Raw genomic sequence first — 22,244 nt, 5'->3', positions numbered from 1 at the left:
CCCTTGGTGCCAGGGGAAACAGAGCCGGGGCAGCAGGAGGCCCAGAAGTACACAATGTTTTATTGAAAAAAGTCAGGCCCCAGCTGGCCAGTTCCATTCGGCTTGGCTTGGTGGGGGTCCCTGCCCACAGGAGCCTGAGCCAGGTCTTCCTGCAGGTGGGCTGGGCCAGACCCCCCTCCCTTGTCGCCCTTCCCCTCCTCTCTGATGGTGACATCCAAACAATAAATATGCAATAAATAGCGTTCCTGGGCAGGCTGCCTTCAAATCTCCCATGAGCCCCCCTCCCCCTCCCAAGTCTTCTCCCGCCAGGACAGGCCTCCTGGGGTGCTGGATGGGGAAGTCCCCAGACCTCTCAGGGTCCTGCAGAACCTCGGATCCATTGCCATTACCAGCCCAGGCCTGGTCTTCTAAGGAGACCTAGCAAAGCTGGGTCCAGGACAGGGCCGGGCAAAGCAGGGCTGTCGGGTGGGTGCTGGGAGAAGGCTGTTACCCTGGACACCTCCACTCCAAGCCACAGGTGTATATCCGGCTCAGGAGTAGATGGTGATCACTTCACGGCCACCGCCACGCACCAACAGCACACGTTCGAGGCCCTCGGTCAGCACCTCCAGGAACTCCATGTCTGCAGGGCGTCAGGTCAAGGAGGCAGCACCAGGACCAAGGGGCACCCAGGGAAGTTTGGCCTATTAATCAGAGCTGGGGTAACCTAGCACCCCCCAGGGGCATCTAGGGAGAAGAGCTCCTGGCCTGACCCCATGCGTTGTCCACCTCCCCACTGCCAGCCTTTCCACCAAAGGATACAGTTCTCATCACCTTCGCTGTTCTTGGGGGGGCCAGGCATGTTCAGTAGAACCAGGCGGGCATCGTGGGAGCGCGTGACGATGACTTCGTTGAGCTTCACAGCGGTGTGCATGCGCCGCACATTGGACTGGTCCCTACAGGTAATGCAGCTGATCACAGGCCCCACCCCTGGCCCACCCGAAGACCCTGTCTGCCCCCAGCCCACCTCCACTCCCAGACCCCCGTGTGGTGGGGTCTGTTTTTGCTGCACTCACGGCTTAATATGCACCAGCTCCCGGAAATTGTCAGGGGTGTGGCTGGGGTCCCAGGGCTCTGCCGCCATGTACTTGTCCCGTGTCCATGTCATCTGGATTTTGTCAGCCCCAGCGGCAGACTCGTCTTCCTCGTCGGAGTACAGGCTCTCCAGCCGCAGGGCTGAGTGTCGGTCCTTGACCAGCTGGGCCTGAGGAAAATCAGAGGTGGCCTCAGTGCCACGGGAAAGGGGGGACCTGGATGGCCCAACACAATCACTTGGCCTCCGGGAAATGGGTACTGACTTGGGTGAGGCTAGGTGGGGTGCGCCATTCTGATTCCCCAAAGTGATGGTGTCTCCAAAGCCTGACCTGCCACCCGCCCCTGCCTGAAATGAGAAAGCCACTGACTTCTCGCTCCCGCTCCGTCTTCGTCAGCCTCATCTGCCGCAGCATCTGGGAGCGCTGTTCCATCATCAGTGTCCGCTCATAGGTGTACGCGGAGATATCGCTGTTATGCTGGGGAGAGAGTGGAGCACGAAGAATGGGCTACATGCAGCAGGCTATCCACAGGGCCACAGGGGCAGGTGACTCACCATCTCTACCACCTCCACCTCTGCCTCAAGGCGCAGGTGGTACAGGAAGACGGCCAGATCCTTCTTCATCTGGATGCTGTTGTCGTCCATCTGGGCCACGGTGAAGATGCGCATCCGGCACTTCCTCCACACCTGGGGCACAGGAGCAGGTAGGTGGCTGAGTCACATTCCAGCCCTCCCAGGGCCCAGCCCTGCCTGCCTGGGTCCACCCGCCTGGCCCACCTTGTGCTGGCGCAGCAGGAAGGGCAGAAGCATGAGCATGCCCCCGTCGTGCACGATCCACCAAACGTCAATGTGGCCCTCCAGGTAGCGCTCATGGTTGCTGGGGTAGAAGGCGATGTTCTTGGGCACAAGCAGGGCCAGGTGGGCCGCCGTGGTGCAGCGCACAGTGTCTGGGGGAGAGGGGCCACTACTGAGTGCCAGCCTGTGGCCCTCCGGCCTCCACCCTGACTTGATCCCCACAGGGTCCAGCCACATGGCCCAGCCCAGGACCTGTCCCGTCACGCACCAATAAAGGTCTTCCAGGCCCGTGGGTCCTCGCTCTGTCGCCAGCCATAGGGCCAGCCCAGCACCACAGAGTTATGCCTCATGCCGCCCAGGCCGCAAGACTGGATGAGGTGGGCCAGCCCCTCTCGCACCTTGCTGGCTACCACCACCTGGCAGAAGCCCTTCACCTTCTCAATCTCCATCATGTTCTTGATTGTCTGTAGGGAACACACAAGGGTCAGAAGACAAAGGCCATTAGTGTTCCCTCTGCTGGGCTCCCTCCGCACAGAATGACGTGGGGGTGAGGGTTGGGGAGGAGAAGGAGGTAAGCTGCCCACCCAGAGGCCATGTTTTCCAGGTGGGACAGCCATACCCCCTTGCTCCAGCTCTTAGGGGGCAGCGATGCTGTCCACCTGGCTGGCCAGGATTAGTCCCCTTCTCCTAGGAGTCAGCTGCAGCCCAGACACCTCTAGTCTGGCTCAGCACCCCGCCCCCTAGAGCAGGCACCTGCTCGGCAGCCTGGGCCTCGCCATAGCTCTCCAAGAAGCTGCCCTGGATGACAGAACCGACGATGGTCAGGCCCTTGCCGGCCTTCAGCTGGGAGGCGAAAGTGAGGAGCCGTGGGTACTTCACATGAAGGTCCTCGTCCAGCTTCAGCAGCACGAGCAGCTGAGGCCTGCAGGGCCCAGATGGAGAGCCTGAGACCTGGGCCACAGGTTTCCAGAGAGCCCCTCTTCTTCCTCCTTTCATAGTTCACAGGCCCCCATAGGTTTGAGGAGCAAGAATCTAGGGGCAGCCCTGACAGCCCCGGGACAGGGATCATGGACTCGGGAGGGAGGGCCAGCACCTCCTGACCTTCCACCCTCACAGCTCCCCCCGAGAACCTAGAGTGGCTCCTGCCAGCCTGGGTGTGAACTCACCGCCAGTTCTTGGTGTGAGGAGGCCCCTCCTCTAGCCGCAGCAGTGCATAGCGGGCAGCACTCAGGGACAGGCCCCGGATCCCGTCACCCCACTCCTTTTCAGCCCTGCGGAGGCCACCACGAGCTGGTGAGCCTCTGGTCCCTCCCGTGGGATTCTGTCCGTGTGCATGTGAGATGGCCGGCAGCCAGCCCGAGTCACAGACCCCCAGCCCCGCACCCATGGTGGCTAGTAATAGATGGCTCAGCTCCCCCAAACCCGGCATACAGACCACCCCACCTGCCCCGACCAGGTGGCAGCCCCTCACTCACCCTTGGTATTCGATGTACTTGTAGATCATGCCCGCAATGAGCATGGCGACCAGGGCATAGTACCAGGAGGAGACAAACATAAGGGCCAGGCAGAGGCTCATACCCAGGAAGGACAGCGCCCTGGGCCAGAGTGGGGAAGGGCCAGAATCAGGGAAAGATCAGTAGGGTCCCAAGCCAAGCCTCCAACACCCCAATCTCTCACCAATAGCAACGCTACCCAGGAAACTCAAACCCCATCCTGGGGGGGAGCTCTTGGCTTCCCCCAAAATTCTTGTGTCAGAGGACTTGGCTCGGGTCCAGATGGCGCTTACCAGTGATAGTACTTGAACCGGGGCCGCCAGTTGGGTGTCCTCAGGAGCGTCTGCACAGCACAGGCCAGGTTCACGAACAGGTAACACATGAGAAAGAACCTGCAGCACAGGGAATGGCTGGTACAGAGCGGCCTCCTTGGCAGCCAGCTGCCCGACGTACCCGCCCTTCCTCAGGCTGGGCCTGGACTCGGAACTGGGAGTGTCGCGGCCCCGCCCTGTGTGGTCAGGTCTCCTCAGCCACACAGCCTAAGGCAGATGGGCCTACTGTAGGGGTGTCCACAGAGCCAGCTCCTAGAGGACGGGCAAGCGTCTGCAGGCAGATGAGGTGGGAAGGGGGCTGCAGGCGGGAGGAACAGTGGCAGAGGATGGTGCCGAGGAGCTCTCAGTGTCAGGAGATGGCTAGACAATATTCAGGCCTCTGGCCAGGTGACCAGTTGGATGAAGGGCTGCTGTGAATGTGGAGAGAACCTCGAAGGAACTTGAAAGGGCCATTTTGCATGCCCTGGATTAGGGACACGTGAGGGACTCTGGTGGGTGTGGGAGACCAGCACATGGAAGCCTGCAGCACCAGCCCTCCAGCTGAGGGGCACAGGGCTGAGGAGAGGGGGCACCAACCTCCACCTTCAGCTGGCAGGAAAGGAAGGGCAGAGAAGAAGGCAGCACAGCTTACTAGAAAAGGCATGCCAGCAGGCAGAAAGCCCCAGGAGGGAGAAGTGGTCATTCCCACTGGGGCCGCGGGGAAGAAGCACCCAATAAAGGCTGAGCTACAGCCTTTGGGCTTGGGCAGAGAGGGCTCACCACCCGATGAAGGTGGCAAGAACAGCTTCAGGTGTGCAGTTACGCACGTGTGGAGCTGGGCAGTAGTGGAGGAGGTAGGCGGAGGTGAGCTGGGGGAGTGAGAGAGCGCGATTCTGGCAGGCCTGGCTGTGGCTGGGGGGCTGCTTCAGGGGGAAGGGAGGACCTGTGAGGCCAAAGGCCGAGTGGGGCAGTGAGGGGTAGTCCTGTGATAGCCGAACAAGCACGAGGGAGTGGAACGAGATGTGAGGAGAAACGGAGTAGCACTGGCAGAGGGGAACATGGTAACCATGGGAGCTCTGCCTCAGGGACCCCCGGAAATTGCCACATGCTGACCAACTCGCACGGGGCACTGGGGGACTCAAATGCCCAGCTGACTCCAGGACTTTAAAAGCAAACAACTTTGAAAACAGATGGGCGGGGCAGTGGTGGCTTCATCAAGGCACTCTGCGCTGCCTGCTCTGGGATCTCCCACAGAGGAGTCTGGGACCTGCTGGTCTCTGCAAAACCCCGCATAAGTGCCAGGCTCACTCCTGTACCACCTCCATACCAAGGTAGGCTGAGTTCTGCCATGCACACTTCTCCCCACACAGCCTTACCCGGCTCCCAGCTGGACCCTCAACACCGGACAGGGGCACAGGAAGGTGCTGGGGCCCCGGGATGAGGGGTGCTGAGGGTACAGGAACCCTTCCCAAGACCATTCCCCTGCCCCAGCCTCCAGCTCACATGGATAGAATGGGGGCCACCATGTCAAGGGAGGCGATGAGGATGCCCAGCTCAGCAATGAGCGCCGTCAGGAGGAGTGCCCACGTTGGTTCACCATTTGCCTTTCCATGGCCAAATACCTGCATGCATCAGAGTCAGTGGGGTCAGCAAGGGAAGACGCTGGTCCCATCATCCCCATGCCACACCTTGGGCCACAAGCCACAGCCTGGCCTCCATCATCCGCAAGTCCCTTCTCTGGGGCTTAGGTCACATCCACAGCTGCCCCGATAGGCACAAGTTTCTCTGCCCTCCCATCTCTCCAGGCCTCTCTGCTGTAGATGAGCCATAGAAAGGCCACGAGGATTCTGGGCCCAAGTAGCTCTGCCAACAGCAGAGCAGGGCAGGGCAGGGCTGCGGCAGCGCTCAGCAGCTTCCCACGGATGGCTACACGGCCCCGGGGCCACTATAGGCCCCAGCAAGATGCAATGCATCTATATCCCCTATCTCTCTACCCCCGCCAGTGTGAGAGGCCAGCCGCACCCAGGCTGTGGGGGAGCGCAGAGAGGCTCACCCTGAGGAAGGGAATGATGTTGTCCTTGGCGATGGCCTGCAACAGGCGCGGTGCCCCAGTGAGGCTTTGCAGGCCGGCACCACATGTTGAGAAGAAGGAGCCGATGACGATGACCCAGGGCGAAGGCCAGGCCAATGTGCCCACCACCAGGTTCCTGCTGACGCCATCGCCGTACCTGCAGGGGCCAGGCTCAGGCCATGCTCCATGCAAGGAGCCCCCAAACCCTGGGGAGGGGGGGAGCTGCCCAGAGTGAGAGATGTCAGCAGTCAGGAAGGATGGCTATGGTGGGCAGAGCCTTGGCCCCTCAGCAAAGAAGACTAGTTCCTCAGCCCCTATCCTTTCCCTCAGCCCAGCCCTGGTCCTGATGCCACCATCCTCTCAGAAGAAAAAGTCCTGTTGGGGCCGGACTCACCTGGTGGCACAGACCACCATTGGCAACCAGCAGGCTGAGGACATGTGTGGGACCACGTGTACGAGGGGAGCTGGTGTCAGGGCGGGCCAAAGCTGAGCCCCCTGCCACAGGGAGGGGCCCAGCTCACTCACTTGTCCCGGAGTACCACACCCTCGATGCAGGCGCCAAAGAGAACCACACTGCTGAAGTCTGCGGCCGCGTCAAGGAAAGCTAGGCCTCGGCTGCCAGTGCTGCCCCCACTCGGCCCCCACACACAACCCACGCGCCCCCTGCCCCGGCAGACAGCTGGAACAGCCCCTCGAGCGCGTGCACGTGAAGAGTGAGGTACGCATGCGTCCACGCGTGTGTGGTGTGTGTGCGCCTGCGCAGACCAGGGCCTCCCGCCCGCGGCCTGGGAAAGGATACACACAAGGGAGGTTGTAACAATGGCCAGAATGGTCCCCACAGGGATGGACTTCTGGGCATCACGGAGGTCCCCGGAGCGGTTTGAGCCAGCCATAATGCCTCCAAAAACAACAAGACACCCTCAGGGGCTCCCCGGGAGCGAGGGCAGGGCCGGGGGAGGGGGGCACGGGCGAGAGGTACCCACCTGTTACGGAGGGAAAGAAGATGCCAACCAGCACGGTGAAGGATGTGGCGATGTCAGCCACCACGTACAGGGGCAGGCTCTCCTTCAGGCCGAGGGCATCTGTGGAAGGCAGCCTGTGCTTCTCCACGACCTCACCCTTCTCCAGGTAGGTGCTCCACAAGTTTTCTGTGGGGGCAGCAGCGTCAGCACCGCAACCCTGCTTACTTCCCAGGGGCGGCGTGGGGCAGCCCAGCCAGAGGCTGCAGATGTAGGAGGCTCTAGGGGTTCGGGATGGGGGGGCAGCGTCGGCCACAGGGAAGGAGCTGTCTTGACAGAAGTCTGACAGGCAAAGGTGGCTGAACCACCATTGACCACAGCCTCGCCACTGCCTGCCTCCTACACAGAGGCCTTTTATGGCTCCTAGGAGAACAATCCCAGGCAGGGTCAGAGGCGGGTGGCTGGGGAGAGAGGGGTTGCCAGAACTTTCTGGGGGCTGCTGCATGCCTGGGATACCGGCCAAACAGGCTCTGTTCACCCAAAACCTAGCTGCCAGGAACGAGACTGAGAGGACACTGCTGGGCCAGGAAGGCAGCCAGATCTGCCCCCCATTCCCGAGCTGGCCACACAAGGACAGCTCTGTGCTCCAGTCCCCTTCCACACTCGCTCCCCGCCGCCTGCTCAGCCCGTGCGTCAGAAGCAGGAGGACGGGAGGGAGAACGCACCCTGGAGCACACCAGCAGCTGCACCGGGGATGCCAGGGATCTCGGTCACATTGTTGACCAGGAAGTAGGGGTCACAGGAGTCAGCGGTAAGGTTGGGGCTGTGGCAGAAGAGGTTCCATAGCTGCGTGGCCACTGTCTCATTGTTCATCATGGTTGTCTTGGCACAGATGTCAAACTGGTCCCGGGACAGGGTCCTGTTGCCCAGCATGCACACTCTGTGGGGGGGTGGGGGGGGAAGCAGAAGCATCAGTACCTGCTCAGCTGGAGGGCCCAGTGTGTTCCCATCCTGCAGTCTCTGGGACTTAAAGGCCATCTACTTGGGAGGGATGTCAGCGCAATGCGTGGATGTATTCCCAGGTGACTTACGGAAACACAGGAGGGTCAAAAATTGACTTGATGCCCCCGGCATAGATGGACAGGATGGAGATGATCACACAGGCCAGGAAGAGTGAGGCAAATTTGTTCACATACTTGACACCAACAAACACCACCAGGGTCATGAAGGTCAGAAAAATGGTCCCATACACCCGCATATTGTTCAAGGTAGCACTCGATGTATCGTGAGCGCCTGTTGGGTAAAAAATGGCAGCTGGCGGGGCAATGTAGGTCTGAAACAAGACAGATAAAGAAAGGTCGAGCTTCCTTTTTGGAAAGTGATTTCTGTAAGTTTGATTTTCTTTTTAAAAGAATATTCAGAAAAAGACAGTCACAAAAGACCATATATTGTATGATTCTGTTTATATGAAATATCCAGAATGGGTAAATCTGATTAAAGAGAGAAAGCAAATTAATGGTTGCCTAGGGCTGGAGGTGAATGGGGAATGACTACTAACAAGAATGGGATTTCTTCTTGGGGGGATGAAAATGTTCTGAAATTGATTGTGGTGATGGTTGCATACCTCTCTGAATATACTAAAAACCATTAACTTGTATACTTAAAATGGGTAGAGAATTGTATGGTGTGTGAATGATATAATTCAGACAGAGGAGTCAACCTGAATAGCTAAACAGCGAACAAATAAATAATGATAGTACTGGATTATGAGCCAAAGAATAAATATCCAGGAGTCCATGCTGATAGAAAAACACGGTTAAATAAATAAAGGGGGAAGAGGACACATTTTCCTTACAGAAGAAATCCAAATAATAAATGTAGGAATGTGGGAGATGGAAAACAAAAAACAACCCCTCTCCCCCACCCCAGAAGATCCAGGAGCAGAGCCCTACTACAGGCAAAAGACCTGGAGGTGGGGATAGCCAGGCAGTTCTTCTAACATCTATTGTCTGAGGGGTGGGCACTTGTTACCCTGTGCTCCCCACCACCCCTCCATCTCTGCTCTACCAGCTGGGGCAATTCAGTGGGGAGGGGGAGGCTAAGTCAGAGCACACATGGGGCTCATGGAGGGGGCAAAGGTCCGGTGGTTGTTCACCCTTTCAGGGGCAAGGATAACATTGATCTGAAGGGCCTTGGTACAGAGCCCTGGGGGGAGACAGACTTGGCCAAAGCCTACATAAGCCCAGGAGGTAGGCTCTGTGTGATCACCAAGATCGCTAAGTTAAATGCAACAGTTGACAGACCACCCGCTACGGCTGAAATGGTGCCCAAGTAGATGGAACGCTCCGGGTCAAGGTGAAGGTAGCCAGGCCCCTTCCCTGCCTGGCCCAAACTGGCAAGGGGTTGAAGGGGAGACTGGAGTGAGCAAAGATCTTTCTCCCGTGAGAAGGCCTTCCACATTATAAGCCCCAGACCGTGGCCAGAGGTGAGGGGAGCATGAGCAGCCTGGCCTAGGGGAAAGGGACTATTTGGACAAGACTGGAACTGGCCAGGGCTTAGCCTGACTCACCAGCAAGATCTCAATGGCACCGAGGATGTACATGGCTGCTGCAAATGTTGTTCCCAGGTAGAAGCACAGACCCACAGCGCCTCCAAATTCTGGCCCCAGCGAGCGGGAAATCATGAAATAGGAGCCCCCAGCTACAACAGAGAAAGTCAAGGCTGGGTTTTCTGCAAGGGGGTTTCCCCCAGGACAACCCCTCACAACCACCCAGGGTGACGGGGAATGTTTTTCCCATTCACAGATGAGCAGAGGGTTAGGAGGCTTGCGCAAGGCTGCACAGTTACTAAGTGGCTGGGCTGGGACTGAACCCCCTTCCCATCTGACTCCAACACCCAGCACGGGCCAGTGAAATGCCTGCTTTGCTAGGGCAGCTCTGATCCACAGCAGTGCTCAAGTGGCCCACTGTCCCCCAACCCCTTGCACTCAGGCCAGTCCCCACTACCTCCTCTAGCTGGGTGTGTCCTATCTCAGCATGCCTCACCCCTCCCAAGGGCTGTGTCTGTTAGTCGGACCCCTCCGGACCAAGGCAAGGGCTGTGCTGTCCAGTTTTTTTTGTCTCCAGGGCCCAGCACAGGGCCGGCCACCAGGCTAACCCTCCTGCCTTGAGACTGTGCTTCTATCAGGGTCTAACACCCCTGGCAAGATTGACAGAGTCAACACTGGGCCCCAGGGCTGGTGAGGGTGCAGGGGGACAAGAGTGACCCCATGTTGCTTGTTCAGTCTGCTCCTAATAAAACGTCTCTGGTGAAAAATCTGGGAATAGGGCTCCAAAGACTTTTAAAAAGTTAATCCCTTCCATGTTGTAATCCTACCTCTAGGATCCTCTCTTAAGGGAGCTGTCAAGGGCCTGAACAGAGAGAGATCTGTGTGCAAAGCTGTTCATGACAACGTTTACAACAGTGAAGAACCAGAACCCCAGGGTGGAATAATCACATAAATTAGGTAATATCCTATTGATCCTGTTTCTAACCAAATAAACTGTTTCTAACTCGGGATGGTGGGATTATGGGTACTTTATTTTTATTTATTTATTTATTTATTTTTAAAAGATTTTTATTTATTTATTTGACAGAGAGAGACACAGCGAGAGAAGGAATACAAGCAGTGGGAGTGGGAGAGGGAGAAGCAGGCTTCCCGCTGAGCAGGGAGCCTGATGCAGGGCTCGATCCCAGGACCTGGAATCATGACCTGAGCCGAAGGCAGACACTTAACGAATGAGCCACCCAGGCGCCCCTGGGATTATGGGTACTTTAAATTTTCCTTTCTATATTTTTCTTCACTTTCAAACCTTCTTACAGTAATCATATATTACATTTTTCTCCTCTTACTTTTATACTAATACTAATAAAGCTGTTATTTAAAAAGAAAAAAAAATTGAGACACAGAAGCCAACCTGAATAGCTAAACAGCCAAAGTGGAACAGTTTGAGCAACAAAATAAATAATGATAGCACTGGATTATGATCCAAAGAATAAAATACATATCCAGAAATCTGCATCAATATAAAAAATGGTTGAATAGGGGCGCCTGCGTGGCTCAGTCGGTTAAGCGGCTGCCTTCGGCTCAGGTCATGATCCCAGGCTCCTGGGATCGAGCCCCGCATGGGAGCCCACTTCTCCCTTTCCCTCTGCCTGCCGCTCTGCCTACTTGTGCTCTCTGTCAAATAAATAAATTTAAAAAAAAAATGGTTGAATAAATAAATAAACAGGGTCTCTGAGAACTAAGTCCAATCTCATCATCCCTGCTGAAAATGAAAACCCTCTATATTGTCTATCCTATAATCCATGGTGTCTAGACTCCTTGGTGTGGGCCACCCGGTGTGTCCGATTATCTTGTCAGCCCCAGTACCCTTTTTTAAAAAATTACTTTTAGACTAAACAATCAGGACACAAAACATAACAGCAGTCTCAAATTCTGTCAAGCGAGGGTGCTCCTAAGTGTTGGTACTGTCACAGAGTCAGCTATTAAGACCTCATCAGACAACTGCTTGGGGGGAAGGAGGGCATGGGCTTGGTAATGAGGGTCCCCGGGCACATCAAGGTTGATTCTGGACCCCTTCCTCCCATCAGGCCTGGGGTGGCGCTTACCCACCTGGAACCACACCATTGGTGGCGATGGCGCTCATGGAGATGGCCGTCAGCAGGGTCTGTGGGAAGGAGGCCTAGGTGAGCAGCTCAGCTGGGTGGGCTCTGCGGGGTGCCTATGGCCCCCACCCCAGCGAGGATACTCACACAGCAGCAGCAGATGAGCACGATGAGGAGGGCCTGCAGCACACCGGCCGTGCCCACCATCCAGGTCAGCCGCAAGAACAGGATAACCCCGAAGATATTTTGCAGGCAGGGCAGGTACACCCCCATGAGGGTGCCCATGCTGGGTGCCTATGGAACAGGAAGGGAGGAGGGGAGCACAGAACATCAAAGGGGCCCAGATGCACCATGGAAGGCCAGCCCCTGGTCACTCAGAAGACTCCTTATCCCCGGGGTATTCTATCAGAGGATAGGCTGGAATCCCGAGTGTAGTCCTGGGGAGCACGGAGAGTGGGGTGACAGTTAGGATATCTATGCTGACTTCCATATGAAGACAGTTTGGGACTGGAAAGGCATAAAACCTGATTCTTTTGAAAACCCCACATGTGAGCTTTTGAGCCTCACCTCCCTCTCAAGGTATGGCCCCCTTCCCTTCCTCTCTTCTGTTAAACTTCTAGAAACAAATCAAGATCTGTCTTGGATGCCCACCTTCTCACCCAGCAGGCCCCATGTCACCCATGTCAGAGTCCAAGAAATTGTCCCTGGGACTCCCTCTCTCCAACCCCCACCTCCAGTCCCAGTGGATGTCAAGTCCTGCCCAGTCTGCTCTCAAGCTGCCCTGAGATCAGCCTGCCCTCCCTCAGCCTTAGTCCCTTGACCTTGGGGCACCACAGCTGTGGCACCTGGACAGTGCCCCCCGTGCCTGTCGACTTCTCCACGCTCCAGCCCACTCTGCTGCCAGAGCGGGTCTCTGAACACCAAGCCCAATCTCATCATCTGTGCTGAAAACCCTCTGCAGTGTCCATCCTGTAATCCAGTTTGGGCCAGATGCCCTGGTTTGGGCCACCAGGTGAGCCCCATCACCTTCTCTGACAGCTTCAGCCCCAGATGACATTGGTCCCTCACAGCCTCTGAACTAGGACATGTGCTGGACTCTGCCTGGAAGGGTCAGCCCTGTCTCATTGCCTGGCAAACTCTTCAGTTAAAACTTCAGGGGGCTTAACGGTTGCCTCTTCCAGGACATTCTCCTGGGTTGCCTTAGGTTGCCTTGAGTTGGTACTTCCTCTTGCATCCCCTTAATGCATCTGATATACATGGTAACTGTTCACTCAAATATCTCATGACTATACTGGGGTATACTCAGTTTGCTCACTTTTCTGTCTCTAGTAGGCCCTGCAGATACCCAAAAGGTGTTCCTGAGCCCAGTGAGTGGTGCCTTGGAAGGCCTCTGGGATAACCTGCTGGGAAAATCCTGCATAGACAATAGAAACTCAAGCTGAAGGACAGGTGAGGAAGATCCAGTGGGCAAATCCAGACAGGATTTCTCAAATATCTAAGGGCAGAGTAGGGGTCATCCAGGAGGCCAGGACAGAGGCTGAAACAAGAAGCAAGGCTAGCACCTTCTTGAAAGGTACCTTATGAGTGCAGCCTAGGGTAGCAGGGCCCTAAGAGCTTCCACCAGAGCCCCAGCAAAGCCTGCTGCCCTGGAGCTGGGGTGGGAGAGAGAACCATGTGGCCACAGGAACTCTACTGAAGGGTCCAGGTCTGGGGCAGGATCTGCGTGCAGCCTAAAAGGACCTCAGAAGGGCCTGGAAAGGCCGGAGTAAGAACAAATGGTCCCTCAAACCGTAGGTGACAAACACACCTCATCTGGGCTCTGAGCCCTTCACAGAGGCCCTGGACCACTCACTGGATAGTGGCAGCTCCCAGCCCCACGTCCATTCTAAGCTGAGTCACTGTGGGGAAAGGGCAGTGTGGGAAAGGGCAGGGCCGGAAATGCTTACTGCATCCCCAAATAACCTCTGGCAGCCTCCGAAGGTCATCAGGCCAGAGCCGGGGCAGCTGCCATGGAGAGGCTGCCTTAGGTCTGGTTGGAGGCCCACCCTTCCCGCTTTAAGCCTCCTTTCCTGAGGGCCCTGCTCAGACCCGTCCTGGATAAGGATCAGAGCTCAGTAGTTCCAGCTCCCTAGATTCCTGCGGACTGGAGCAGCCTTCTTCTTCCTCCATGGAAAAGCCACTGAAACTGAGATACTCTGCCATCCTCTTAATGTCCTAACCCGAGGGCCAAGTGAGCTGGGCAGGTAAGCCGAGGCTGGATCCCAGCATCCTGACAAGGCTCCTCACAGGCTAAGAGACCATGACCCTTCACCAACCCAGACTTCCTTCTGACACTCTTGTTGAGATGTGCACTAGTCTTTGTCAGGGACCTTTTTACTTCCAGCCACCAGCTCCCCAGATTTGGCCTGAAGGAGCAGGGAGGAAGCTCTCATCAAGGATCCTACCACCCACTGCAAGCAACACTCTCAGAGGCTGACACCCTCCTGCAGGGCTGAATAGGGATAGCCACAGACACTCGGGCTTCTCTGCCATGTGTGGTCCAGAAAATGCCAGCAAAATCAAAATCACAGCCAGCAGGATAGAGTGGGGGTCAGGTCTGTGTGACCTCAAGATCTTAGCTGCCCTCTCTGAAGCAGGGGCTGGTTTGCTTCCTGGAGGAGCAAGGTGAGGGGTGCACAACAGCCCAGTGTACCCTCTCCTTGGGCCACCCCAGCAAGGCCCAAATTTCACGAGCAGGTCTGAGGCTGGGTCCTCAGTCTATCCCAACCAGGAACTTCTGTCTGTGCTGACCTCCAGCAAGAACACTACAGCTAGTGCCAGACCCAAGCTCCTTTTATTTATTTATTTTTAAAGATCTTATTTATTTATTTGAGAGAGAGAGAGAGAGAGAGAGAGATAGCATGCACATGCGCACAAGAGTGGGGGGGAGGAGTAGAGGGAGAAGCGGACTCCACGCCAAGGGCGGAGCCTGACGCTCGGCTCGATCCCACGACCCTGAGATCATGACCCGAGCTGAAATCAAGAGTCAGACAGTTAACTGACTGAGCCTCCCAGGCAGCCCTCAAGCTCCTTTTAAATCACAGCTGTTGGGGCACCTGGGTGGCTCAGTCGTTAAGCGTCTGCTCAGGTCATGATCCCGGGGTCCTGGGATCCAGCCCCGCATCAGGCTCCCTGCTCCACGGGAAGCCTGCTTCTCCTTCTCCCACTCCCCCTGCTTGTGTTCCCTCTCTCGCTGTCAAATAAATAAAATCTTTATATATAAATAAATAAATAAATCACAGCTGTTTCCCAAACCTCAGGGAGTCAGTAGGTGGAGAGGCAGGGCTCCTTGCCTCCAAACTGAAAATGTAGAAAAAAAACCCAACCTTCAGTTAAACTTGAGCCCCATCCTATGGGGAGCTGAGCAAGGATGTGTAAACTCATCCTGATGAGAGAGGACAGCTAGAGGGCCAGAGGCCTGGATAGCGACCAGGAATGGGGCTAGGAGAGGAACAGGGACGCTCCAAGAGGCAGTGTTATGTTCCAATCATCCCCGAACCTTGGCATTTGAGGAACCCAGGGGCTGTTGGAGAGGTCTGCCAGTGGAAGCAACACTGTGAGGAGCAGGTTTTGGTCATTGGGTTACATAGCCCCCGTGGACAACCAGGTTCCTGATTCCCAAGGTAACACCCTTATCCATCCTGATGGAATGCCAGTGTTCTGGACCTCTACATCATATATCCCACAGTGAATCCACAAATCTGTCTTCTAGTGTACGCACTCATCTTGTCTAGCTGAGTGGCCTTAGGCGAGTTACTTCATGCCTCTGACACTTAGTTTCCTTGTCCGTAAAATGAGGATGGAAGTAGGGCCTGTTTCACAGCTTTGTTGGGAAGACGGTGTGGGAGAACCCAAGCCCAGTGCCTAGCACGATGCCTGGCACACAGAGAGGGCAGGGAAAAGGCAGCCGTCACTCTCACTATCGTTTCTGAGGGTCTTCTTGGCCCTCTGCCCCTTCTAGTCCTCTGCCCCCTTCAGAGGCTCCTCCTCAGCCCCTCGCTTGAAGCTTTCTTGAGCCCAACGCACTCAGTGCCCATCGATGATCCATGCTCACCATACATGGTACCCACATCCCCTGGGATGCTCACAATTGCCAATTCCATGGTGCTGAGTCTGTCCTCCTAGGAATGGCCCCCCTACTGCCCCTGACCAGCTCACCTTGGCGGCTCTCCGGCGGGTGCCTTCCCCACTCTCAGCTTCCTCATGTTCCTTGGCGCCCTGTGTGAGGTTGGTATAGCTGACGAGCTTGCCCAGAAGAGACGATACCTTTGGGCGGATGTCCAGCTCTTCCTGTAAACAGAGCCACAGGGCAATCTGGCAATGGGCCTGGATGGTGCCAGGCTACTTATGTGTAGCCAGCCGCCTGCTCTGGCCCCTTGCCAAGCCCTCAGGCAGGCCTGGGCCTGAGCCCACTCTTGTGTGGGGCAGCCCAAGCCAGCCTACCGGGCAGGTGTGGGCACCACACCCCAGCACACGCCACTCAAAGGCCCAGCCCGGTGACTGCTTCTCTCTGCCTTATCTTGGCTACAATCGCTACCAGCCCATTTGCGAAAACGACCTGCCTCAGGGGTGAGGGCAGGGCAGGGCACAGCTGGCAGACAAGCGAATGGCACACTTCATCCTGCCTGTTCTGCCCGGCTACTTCTGGGACTCACCTCTGCCCTCAACTCTCCCACCAAAAAAGTCCTCTCAGAGAACCAAGGAAGTCGAAAGAGGATGTCTGGAACAAGTTAAGTCTCTCTTATTTGCCCAGACCCTGAGCCTCTCAGATGGTCTTCTCCCCAGGCCCCAGGCTTTGTAACACACCTCAATCCCCAAGGTAGGATCCTGGCCCCCTACCCATCTTCAGGTGGAGCCAGGTCAAAGCCTTTGCTGCAGAAACATGCCATTTTTCCAGGTCAGGAGGCCTCCCAGAGCTCAGGCTCCCCAACCCCCGCCTGAGTCTAGGCCTTCCCTGTTCCTGCACCCTTCCCAGCACCATCCCTCTACCTGCCCCTTGCCCATTTAGTCTTTCCCTGTCTGTCATCTCCCTTCTGACCCTACACACAAGGAGAAACTGGTTTGAAGTGAGAAGTGAAGATGCAGGTCTTTTGGGGCATGTGGAGACGGAGGAGCCCATGATATTCCAAGGGACAGCTGAACGTGTGGGTCAGCGTTAAGAGGCCTAAACCATGCCTTAAATCCAGATCCAACTTCTGAGCTTGAGTCTGAAAAGGATAAAATTCAAGTTCAGGGGCACGATATTGGGAATGTTTGCAGAGAGGTGCCCACTAAGGCTGCAGATGTGGAGAGAGAAAGTAGATCCAGTAAGAAGGACCAAGACTGTAAACATGAGGACAGAGTTAGAAGAGCCAACCAGGGAGGACAAGGAAAAGTTCACAGGAGAGGGAAGAGTGAAAAGTCCTACGAGTAAAGGGAAAAAAGGAAATCCCGAGGTGAGAAATCTTGACAAGTGGTCACCTGGCTGGGAGGCTACATGGAAATCAAAAGTACATACCCCTGAAGTGGGTGGTGTGGGGTTGTGAGTGGCCTCTGGGAAAGCAGTTTCAGTTCAAAGGGCCAAGGGAAACAGACTGAAGGAGGAGCTGAAACATGGGTGACACAACCGTCCAGACTGCCTGCTTAGCTAAAGCTTGAGTCCTGAAGGGCCCCTGCCCCCCACTCCCACCTGCCTGCCACACCTGTGGCCCCGAATGGCTCCTCAGCTACCTCAAATAGTGCCAGGTTCCTGTCGTAGTAGTCACTTCCTCTGGAAGCCTCCAAGGGACAAAGGAAAGGGCTGCTCTCTCTGTGGTTGCCATGTCCTATGGAGAGAGAGGGACAAAATCCCAGTCAGGGGCTGCCTCCCGAACCCCCAGCCTGCCTGCACCCCAGCCCAACAAGCCAGCCCACGAAACACATCTCTGTGTAGCACTTTAGGGGCCAGTGTACCAGGCTGGGCCTCAGTTTCCCCATCATACTCTGCCAGTCTCCATGAAGAGCCAGAATTAGCAGAGTGACCAATGACCAAAAGCCAGCGCATCACTTCCTCCAGGGCACCTGTGTGAAGGCCCCAGACACACTGGCTCCACCACGTGTTAACGCTGAGGGGCGGGGCCTGACGGGAGGGGCGTGGCCAACTCCTGGCCGGCCCTCAGACCATCCCAGCCCCGCACCCCCGACTCCCATTTTCCAGGGCCATCTGCAATACCCAGCGTGCTGGGCACCAAGGGCTCAGCGTCCTCAGGGGCCGACTGGGCGCTGCCCTCCAGATATATGAAGCCACACAGGGGGCCTTCTGCGGCCATGGCCAGCTGGCCCCCTGCTCGCTATCCCACCACGCACTGCGCGGGGGCCGCCTGGAGGGCAGCCCGGGGCATGCTGGGAGGAGGGGCAAGAAGGGCTGTTCAGAGGGCGGAAGTGGTGCAAGGAGCCACGTAGGAACGCCTGAGAAAGCCCTACGAGAGACCCGGGCCAGGTGGGTGGTGGACTGAGCAGGGACTACTGGCGGGAGCCCTATTGGTCTCCCTGCCTCAGCTTCCAGCAGCTTGTCCCAGATTAGGTGCGAGGCCCATACCAGGCTACCCCTACCTACCCTCCGGGCTGGTGAGTGTCTCCGCTCCAAGTAAACCTCGCGTAAAGGAGTCAGATGCGCCTTGTTTAATAGGCCTGCCTCGACTCAAAGCTCAGCTGCTTTTTCTGGTTTCTCAGCATTCAAATACTCCCGTTTCCCAAACTTTATCCTTTGTCAGTCTCTGTGGGTTACATTCCCAGTTTTCCATCGAGCAGGGAGAGGACACCCAGGTACTCCTTTTCTAGTCATTAAGTGCTTTTGTCCCCCTCTAGACAGTATGGCAGCTGCAGGAGTGGCTGGAGGCCTCATAGCAAATGGAAAGCTGTCATCTTGGTTCACAAAAGCCATTTGGTGTTGGATGGCAAAAACGTGGCAACAGAATTGTCATCACCGACCCGGACTAGTGGAGTATTCCAGCCATGCACTGGCCAAGCCTGATTTTGTGAGAGATATCTGCCAACCCTCTCTGGTTAAATAACCCACAATTCATTTCTCTTGTTTGCAGCTAAGAATGCTGAATGATGCATCCTCCATCTGATACATTCTCTTGCCATCGGTGTAAGATTTAACTTGCTTCCCTGAGCCAACAACACTCAGTAGGTGCCGCACTGTGGATTCCTCATTGCCCAGAGACTGACAGGTAAAGTGTGTTGATGAAAATTTTGGGGGCAAAGTCAGCTCTTCATTCCCACAGCATGTGAAAGGGATATATCACCTCATCTAGGAACCTGGACTAGCTAAGTGAGCCAAGGGAGCCAAGCAGCTCAGTCCTGTGAGCTACACAATTGTGTACAGATCAATGCCAACAGCACAGTGGACAAAGACAGCAAGCAAGAGGTCAAGCCAGACCACTGAGTCATATTAAAGCTTCATGGGGTCATTTAGCTCCTCAGACACCCTATGACATTTGCTGTACCCTTGATACTTGTTCAGGATCAGGATAAGAAGCTATAAGAAAAATCAGAAAACCCAGTAACACTGCTCGTTACATTAACGGCCCTTCAGTGAGAAGCTTCAGAAAAGTACTCTTGGGTTTTGTGACCAAAAAAAAAGTGTCTCTCCCGAATAAGTCAGATGCTTCATTTTGTCAGAAAATGGCAACTGTAGAGCTCATCTTATTTCCCTTCCTGCCTTGGCTGCCAGGAATCTCCAAGCTAAATTTACTCCTTAGATACAGTCACCATCGGTCTCATCTCAGAGTCCTTACCCTCTTCCTCTTTATGGTTATGATCTTTCTGACTGTGACAGTGCTTTGGGGAGACACTTTTGTTGCATTTATCTCTTCTGACTCTTTTGTGGAAGTAGGCTAGAAATAAATTATAAATTGTGCTAAGCTCATGCACTGCAGCCTGTCCCACCATTGTTGCCTATCTCTGTGAGGAGACTGCACTGGTATCCAGAAAATGCAGAGTTGAGCACATAGCAGCCGTTCCCCCCCCTCCCCGCCAAATGCCTGTGAATAGTCCTCCAAAACCCACCCAATCCTTGTCCCTTTGGCCATGACTCCAGAGTGGCTGAGAGCCCATCCAAGGGTTGCCTTTAGTCAGCAGCACTCCAGTAGATATCATTTATTCCCTTTTAGTAACAAGGAAAGTGAGGCTCAGAGAGATTCAGAGACAAGGGCACCCAGTGAGAGGGGCCAAATCTGGGTCCCAGGATCCACCAGAATCAGGTGGGAGCTAAGCTGCAGGTTTCCTACTCCTACTCTTCTGGGCCCTGGTTCATCCTGGGATGCACCTCAGGATGCAGTAGAAGCCTTTAACTAGAGAGTGGCTGGGGTTTGCAGTTAGCCCAGGGTGCACATACCCAAGGTTCTTGGTGCTCAGATGGCTGGCAGCCCAGCTTGAATTCCAGACCCTCCTTCTCTGTGACCCAGGGCAACCTGCTTACCCTCTCTGTGCTGCTTTAGTTTCCTCTTCTATGAAGTAGAGATAGTAACACCCACTCTTCCAACAACCCAGATGCATCAGAAAAGGAACAGTCTGGTACCAGACACCCAGCAGTCATTCCCTGGATTTCCCCAAAGACTCGTTTAAGGACAGCTGTCGTGGAACTGTGAGGAGGTGGGGAGACCTAAGCAGTGCCTGGATGTCTGTACTGCCCTCAGCTATTCCAAAAATTCCAGGGCAGGTCTGGACATGCCTGCCAGGCCAGAGCTACTCAGATACCAACCTGAGACCCCCAGTGAACCAGAGCATGGTGTAATCCTGGGGACTACGTGTGAGGTACACATATCTGTGTGTTCTTGCTAGCAGCTATGAACACACCAGCTACAAGTGGGGAAACAGGTGAGAGTCCTCATCCCTGTGCTCACAGGCATCTGCCAGGGGTACCCTTCTAGAACCTTCCTACCCCCTGCCCACAGGCCATATTGGGCTGGATGAGAGGCCCATCTATACCCCTTGGAGCATAAGTATGGGCCTTGAGAGATTCAGGTACCAGGCTGGAGTGGCCCCATGAGATGGACCTGAGGCTGTTTTTGTGCTCCCTCACCCTTTGCAGTCCCCACCAAGAAGGATCATAATCACTCACCAGGGCGCAGAGCGTCCCCCATACTGCAGACACAGCCAAGTTCTGGCTGAAAAGGAGCAAGAGGAGAAGGGGGGGGGGTAGTGGGAGGAGCTGTCTCAGCTTGGAGGGACCTGGCAGGACTCAGCCAATGTGGCTCCAGGTCCCTCCAGTCACCCTGAGAGGCCAAGGCGGGGCCAGAGGCTAGGCTCAGCTCTGCTTGCCCACTGGTCCAGGTGGATCCTGGGGATGCAGCCCCGCCCAGCCTCTGTAAAAGAGCCTCCCCGGGCTAACAGGGAGTCAGGGGACACTGGCTCTTGCTGACCACTGATGGCTAGCAGCCCACACCACTGTCCTGTGGCATCTTCACACACAGCAGTCAGGTGTGATACAACTTGACACTTGCACAAGCACACATATGCTGATATTTGTACAGACATGTTTTCTAAGAGAGTCCTAGCAAGGACAGCTCCCCACCCCTCCCCTGGGGTGGGAGATGGAGAAAGGGGTTGGGAGAGGCAGGAACCTGGGAGAAGGGAGGAGGGACCACCTTCAGGCCCAGTTCTAACACCTAGGTTGAAGGTTAGGGTGCTGGAGTTACCAAGCCTGGCTTTGAATCCCCTGGGGCAAATTTAATAACTGCTCCACTCAGTTCACTCCTTCCTCAGCATGAATAACAGGACCTATCCCATGGGCGAAACTGGGAGGATTAAACGAGTTAATTCATGTGAAGCGCCTAGACAAGCCTGCTTCTGTGGAGCGCTCCACAGATGCCCACTGTACCTACAGCTCTAAGGTGGAATCAGCTGGAGTGCACTCACAGGCAGTTACCCAGAGACCCCCTCAGGCAGGCACAACCTTCTTTCCTGGCTACACGCAGCTGGGGGGTGGGGGGAGAGGAGAGAGGGTAGTCTCAGGGGCAGAGTCGCTGAAGCGCAAATGGGTAGGCGAGACGAGAGTAGGCTAGGAGAGGTTCACAGAAGGTGTTCGGACTGGGGTCCGGGATGCGGCTGTGCTCCCAGGCGGGGAGGGCCAGAGACGGGTGCTCGGCGCTATTCTCGATCTGGGCGGCCCCGCCGGCCTGGCCTCCTTCGTCGGCCACGTCTGCAGCTCCCGCCTGCGGCCCGCAAGGGAGGAGCTGGGGTGGGGAGGGCGGCCCAGCCGCGGGCGCCGGGGGCCCAGGAAAATAGTGTCTGCGCGCCCGGAGCGAGGGAGGTGGCAGCGGCGCAGACTAAGAAAAGTTGGGCCCGCATCGACGTGTGCTCGCATGGTTCGGGTGTCTATGCGAGCGCCGGCCAAGCGTGGCCCGCTCCCCTGCCCACCCCCCCACCCCCCACCCCCCGCGCCAAGGCCCCCACCGGGAGCGCCCTCACCGTCTGAGTCCTCCCGCTCCGCGCGCTCCCCGTAGTCCACCCAACTGAGACCCTCGAGGTTGTCATAGTCGCCGCGCCTCGGCCCGTCCACCGGCACCACGGTGAAGTGAGGCATCACCCGCGCTCGGCCCCGCCGCCCCGGCTGCCGGCCCCGGCTGTCCCCGCCGCCCCGGGCCGCCGCGCCCCGCCCGCTCGCATTCCTCCCCGCTGTGCTCACTTCCTCCGCCCGCCCCCCGGGCCGCCCCTCGGGGGCGGGGGAGCAGGAGGGGCTCGGGCCAGCTCCTCCCCGAGGGGGGCCTAGGCGAAGTGAACCCCCCGCCAACCTCCCCCCAGCCAGGCAGTGCTACTAGCGGCTCCACGCCCTGCGGAGAGCCCGATTCCTGTGTGACCTTGGTTGAGGGACCGCCCTCTCTGAGCCTCAGA

General features: G+C 56.4%; 1 protein-coding gene across 2 annotated transcripts; it reads right to left on the bottom strand.

Annotated features, from left to right (window-relative positions):
* Positions 1 to 39: 39 nt before the first annotated feature.
* Positions 40 to 22,015, bottom strand: SLC12A4 (solute carrier family 12 member 4). 2 transcript variants are annotated; one of them, XM_036114987.2, is made up of 25 exons: positions 21,822 to 22,003; positions 20,473 to 20,518; positions 17,097 to 17,191; positions 15,546 to 15,677; positions 11,496 to 11,642; positions 11,356 to 11,410; positions 9,271 to 9,401; positions 7,793 to 8,034; positions 7,427 to 7,641; positions 6,726 to 6,890; positions 6,542 to 6,640; positions 6,268 to 6,325; positions 5,725 to 5,899; positions 5,175 to 5,293; positions 3,654 to 3,752; positions 3,343 to 3,462; positions 3,034 to 3,138; positions 2,621 to 2,789; positions 2,136 to 2,331; positions 1,850 to 2,019; positions 1,628 to 1,759; positions 1,443 to 1,550; positions 1,056 to 1,243; positions 802 to 935; positions 40 to 622 (listed from the first exon to the last, which is right to left on the bottom strand). In XM_036114987.2, exons 1-25 carry the CDS (start codon positions 21,885 to 21,887, stop codon positions 531 to 533), a joined length of 3,258 nt encoding a protein of 1,085 aa, XP_035970880.2. In that variant the 5' UTR covers positions 21,888 to 22,003; the 3' UTR covers positions 40 to 530. The 2 variants fall into 2 exon arrangements, with proteins under 2 accessions (XP_035970880.2, XP_035970882.2); XM_036114989.2 differs by lacking the exon at positions 20,473 to 20,518 and having other exon boundaries at positions 21,822 to 22,015.
* Positions 22,016 to 22,244: the final 229 nt, after the last annotated feature.

This window comes from Halichoerus grypus, chromosome 15 (genome assembly GCF_964656455.1).
Source record: "Halichoerus grypus chromosome 15, mHalGry1.hap1.1, whole genome shotgun sequence".
NCBI classification, from domain to species: Eukaryota; Metazoa; Chordata; class Mammalia; order Carnivora; family Phocidae; genus Halichoerus; species Halichoerus grypus.
The sequence above is the reverse complement of the archived record's forward strand: the minus strand, read 5'-3'. Positions and strand labels throughout refer to the sequence as shown.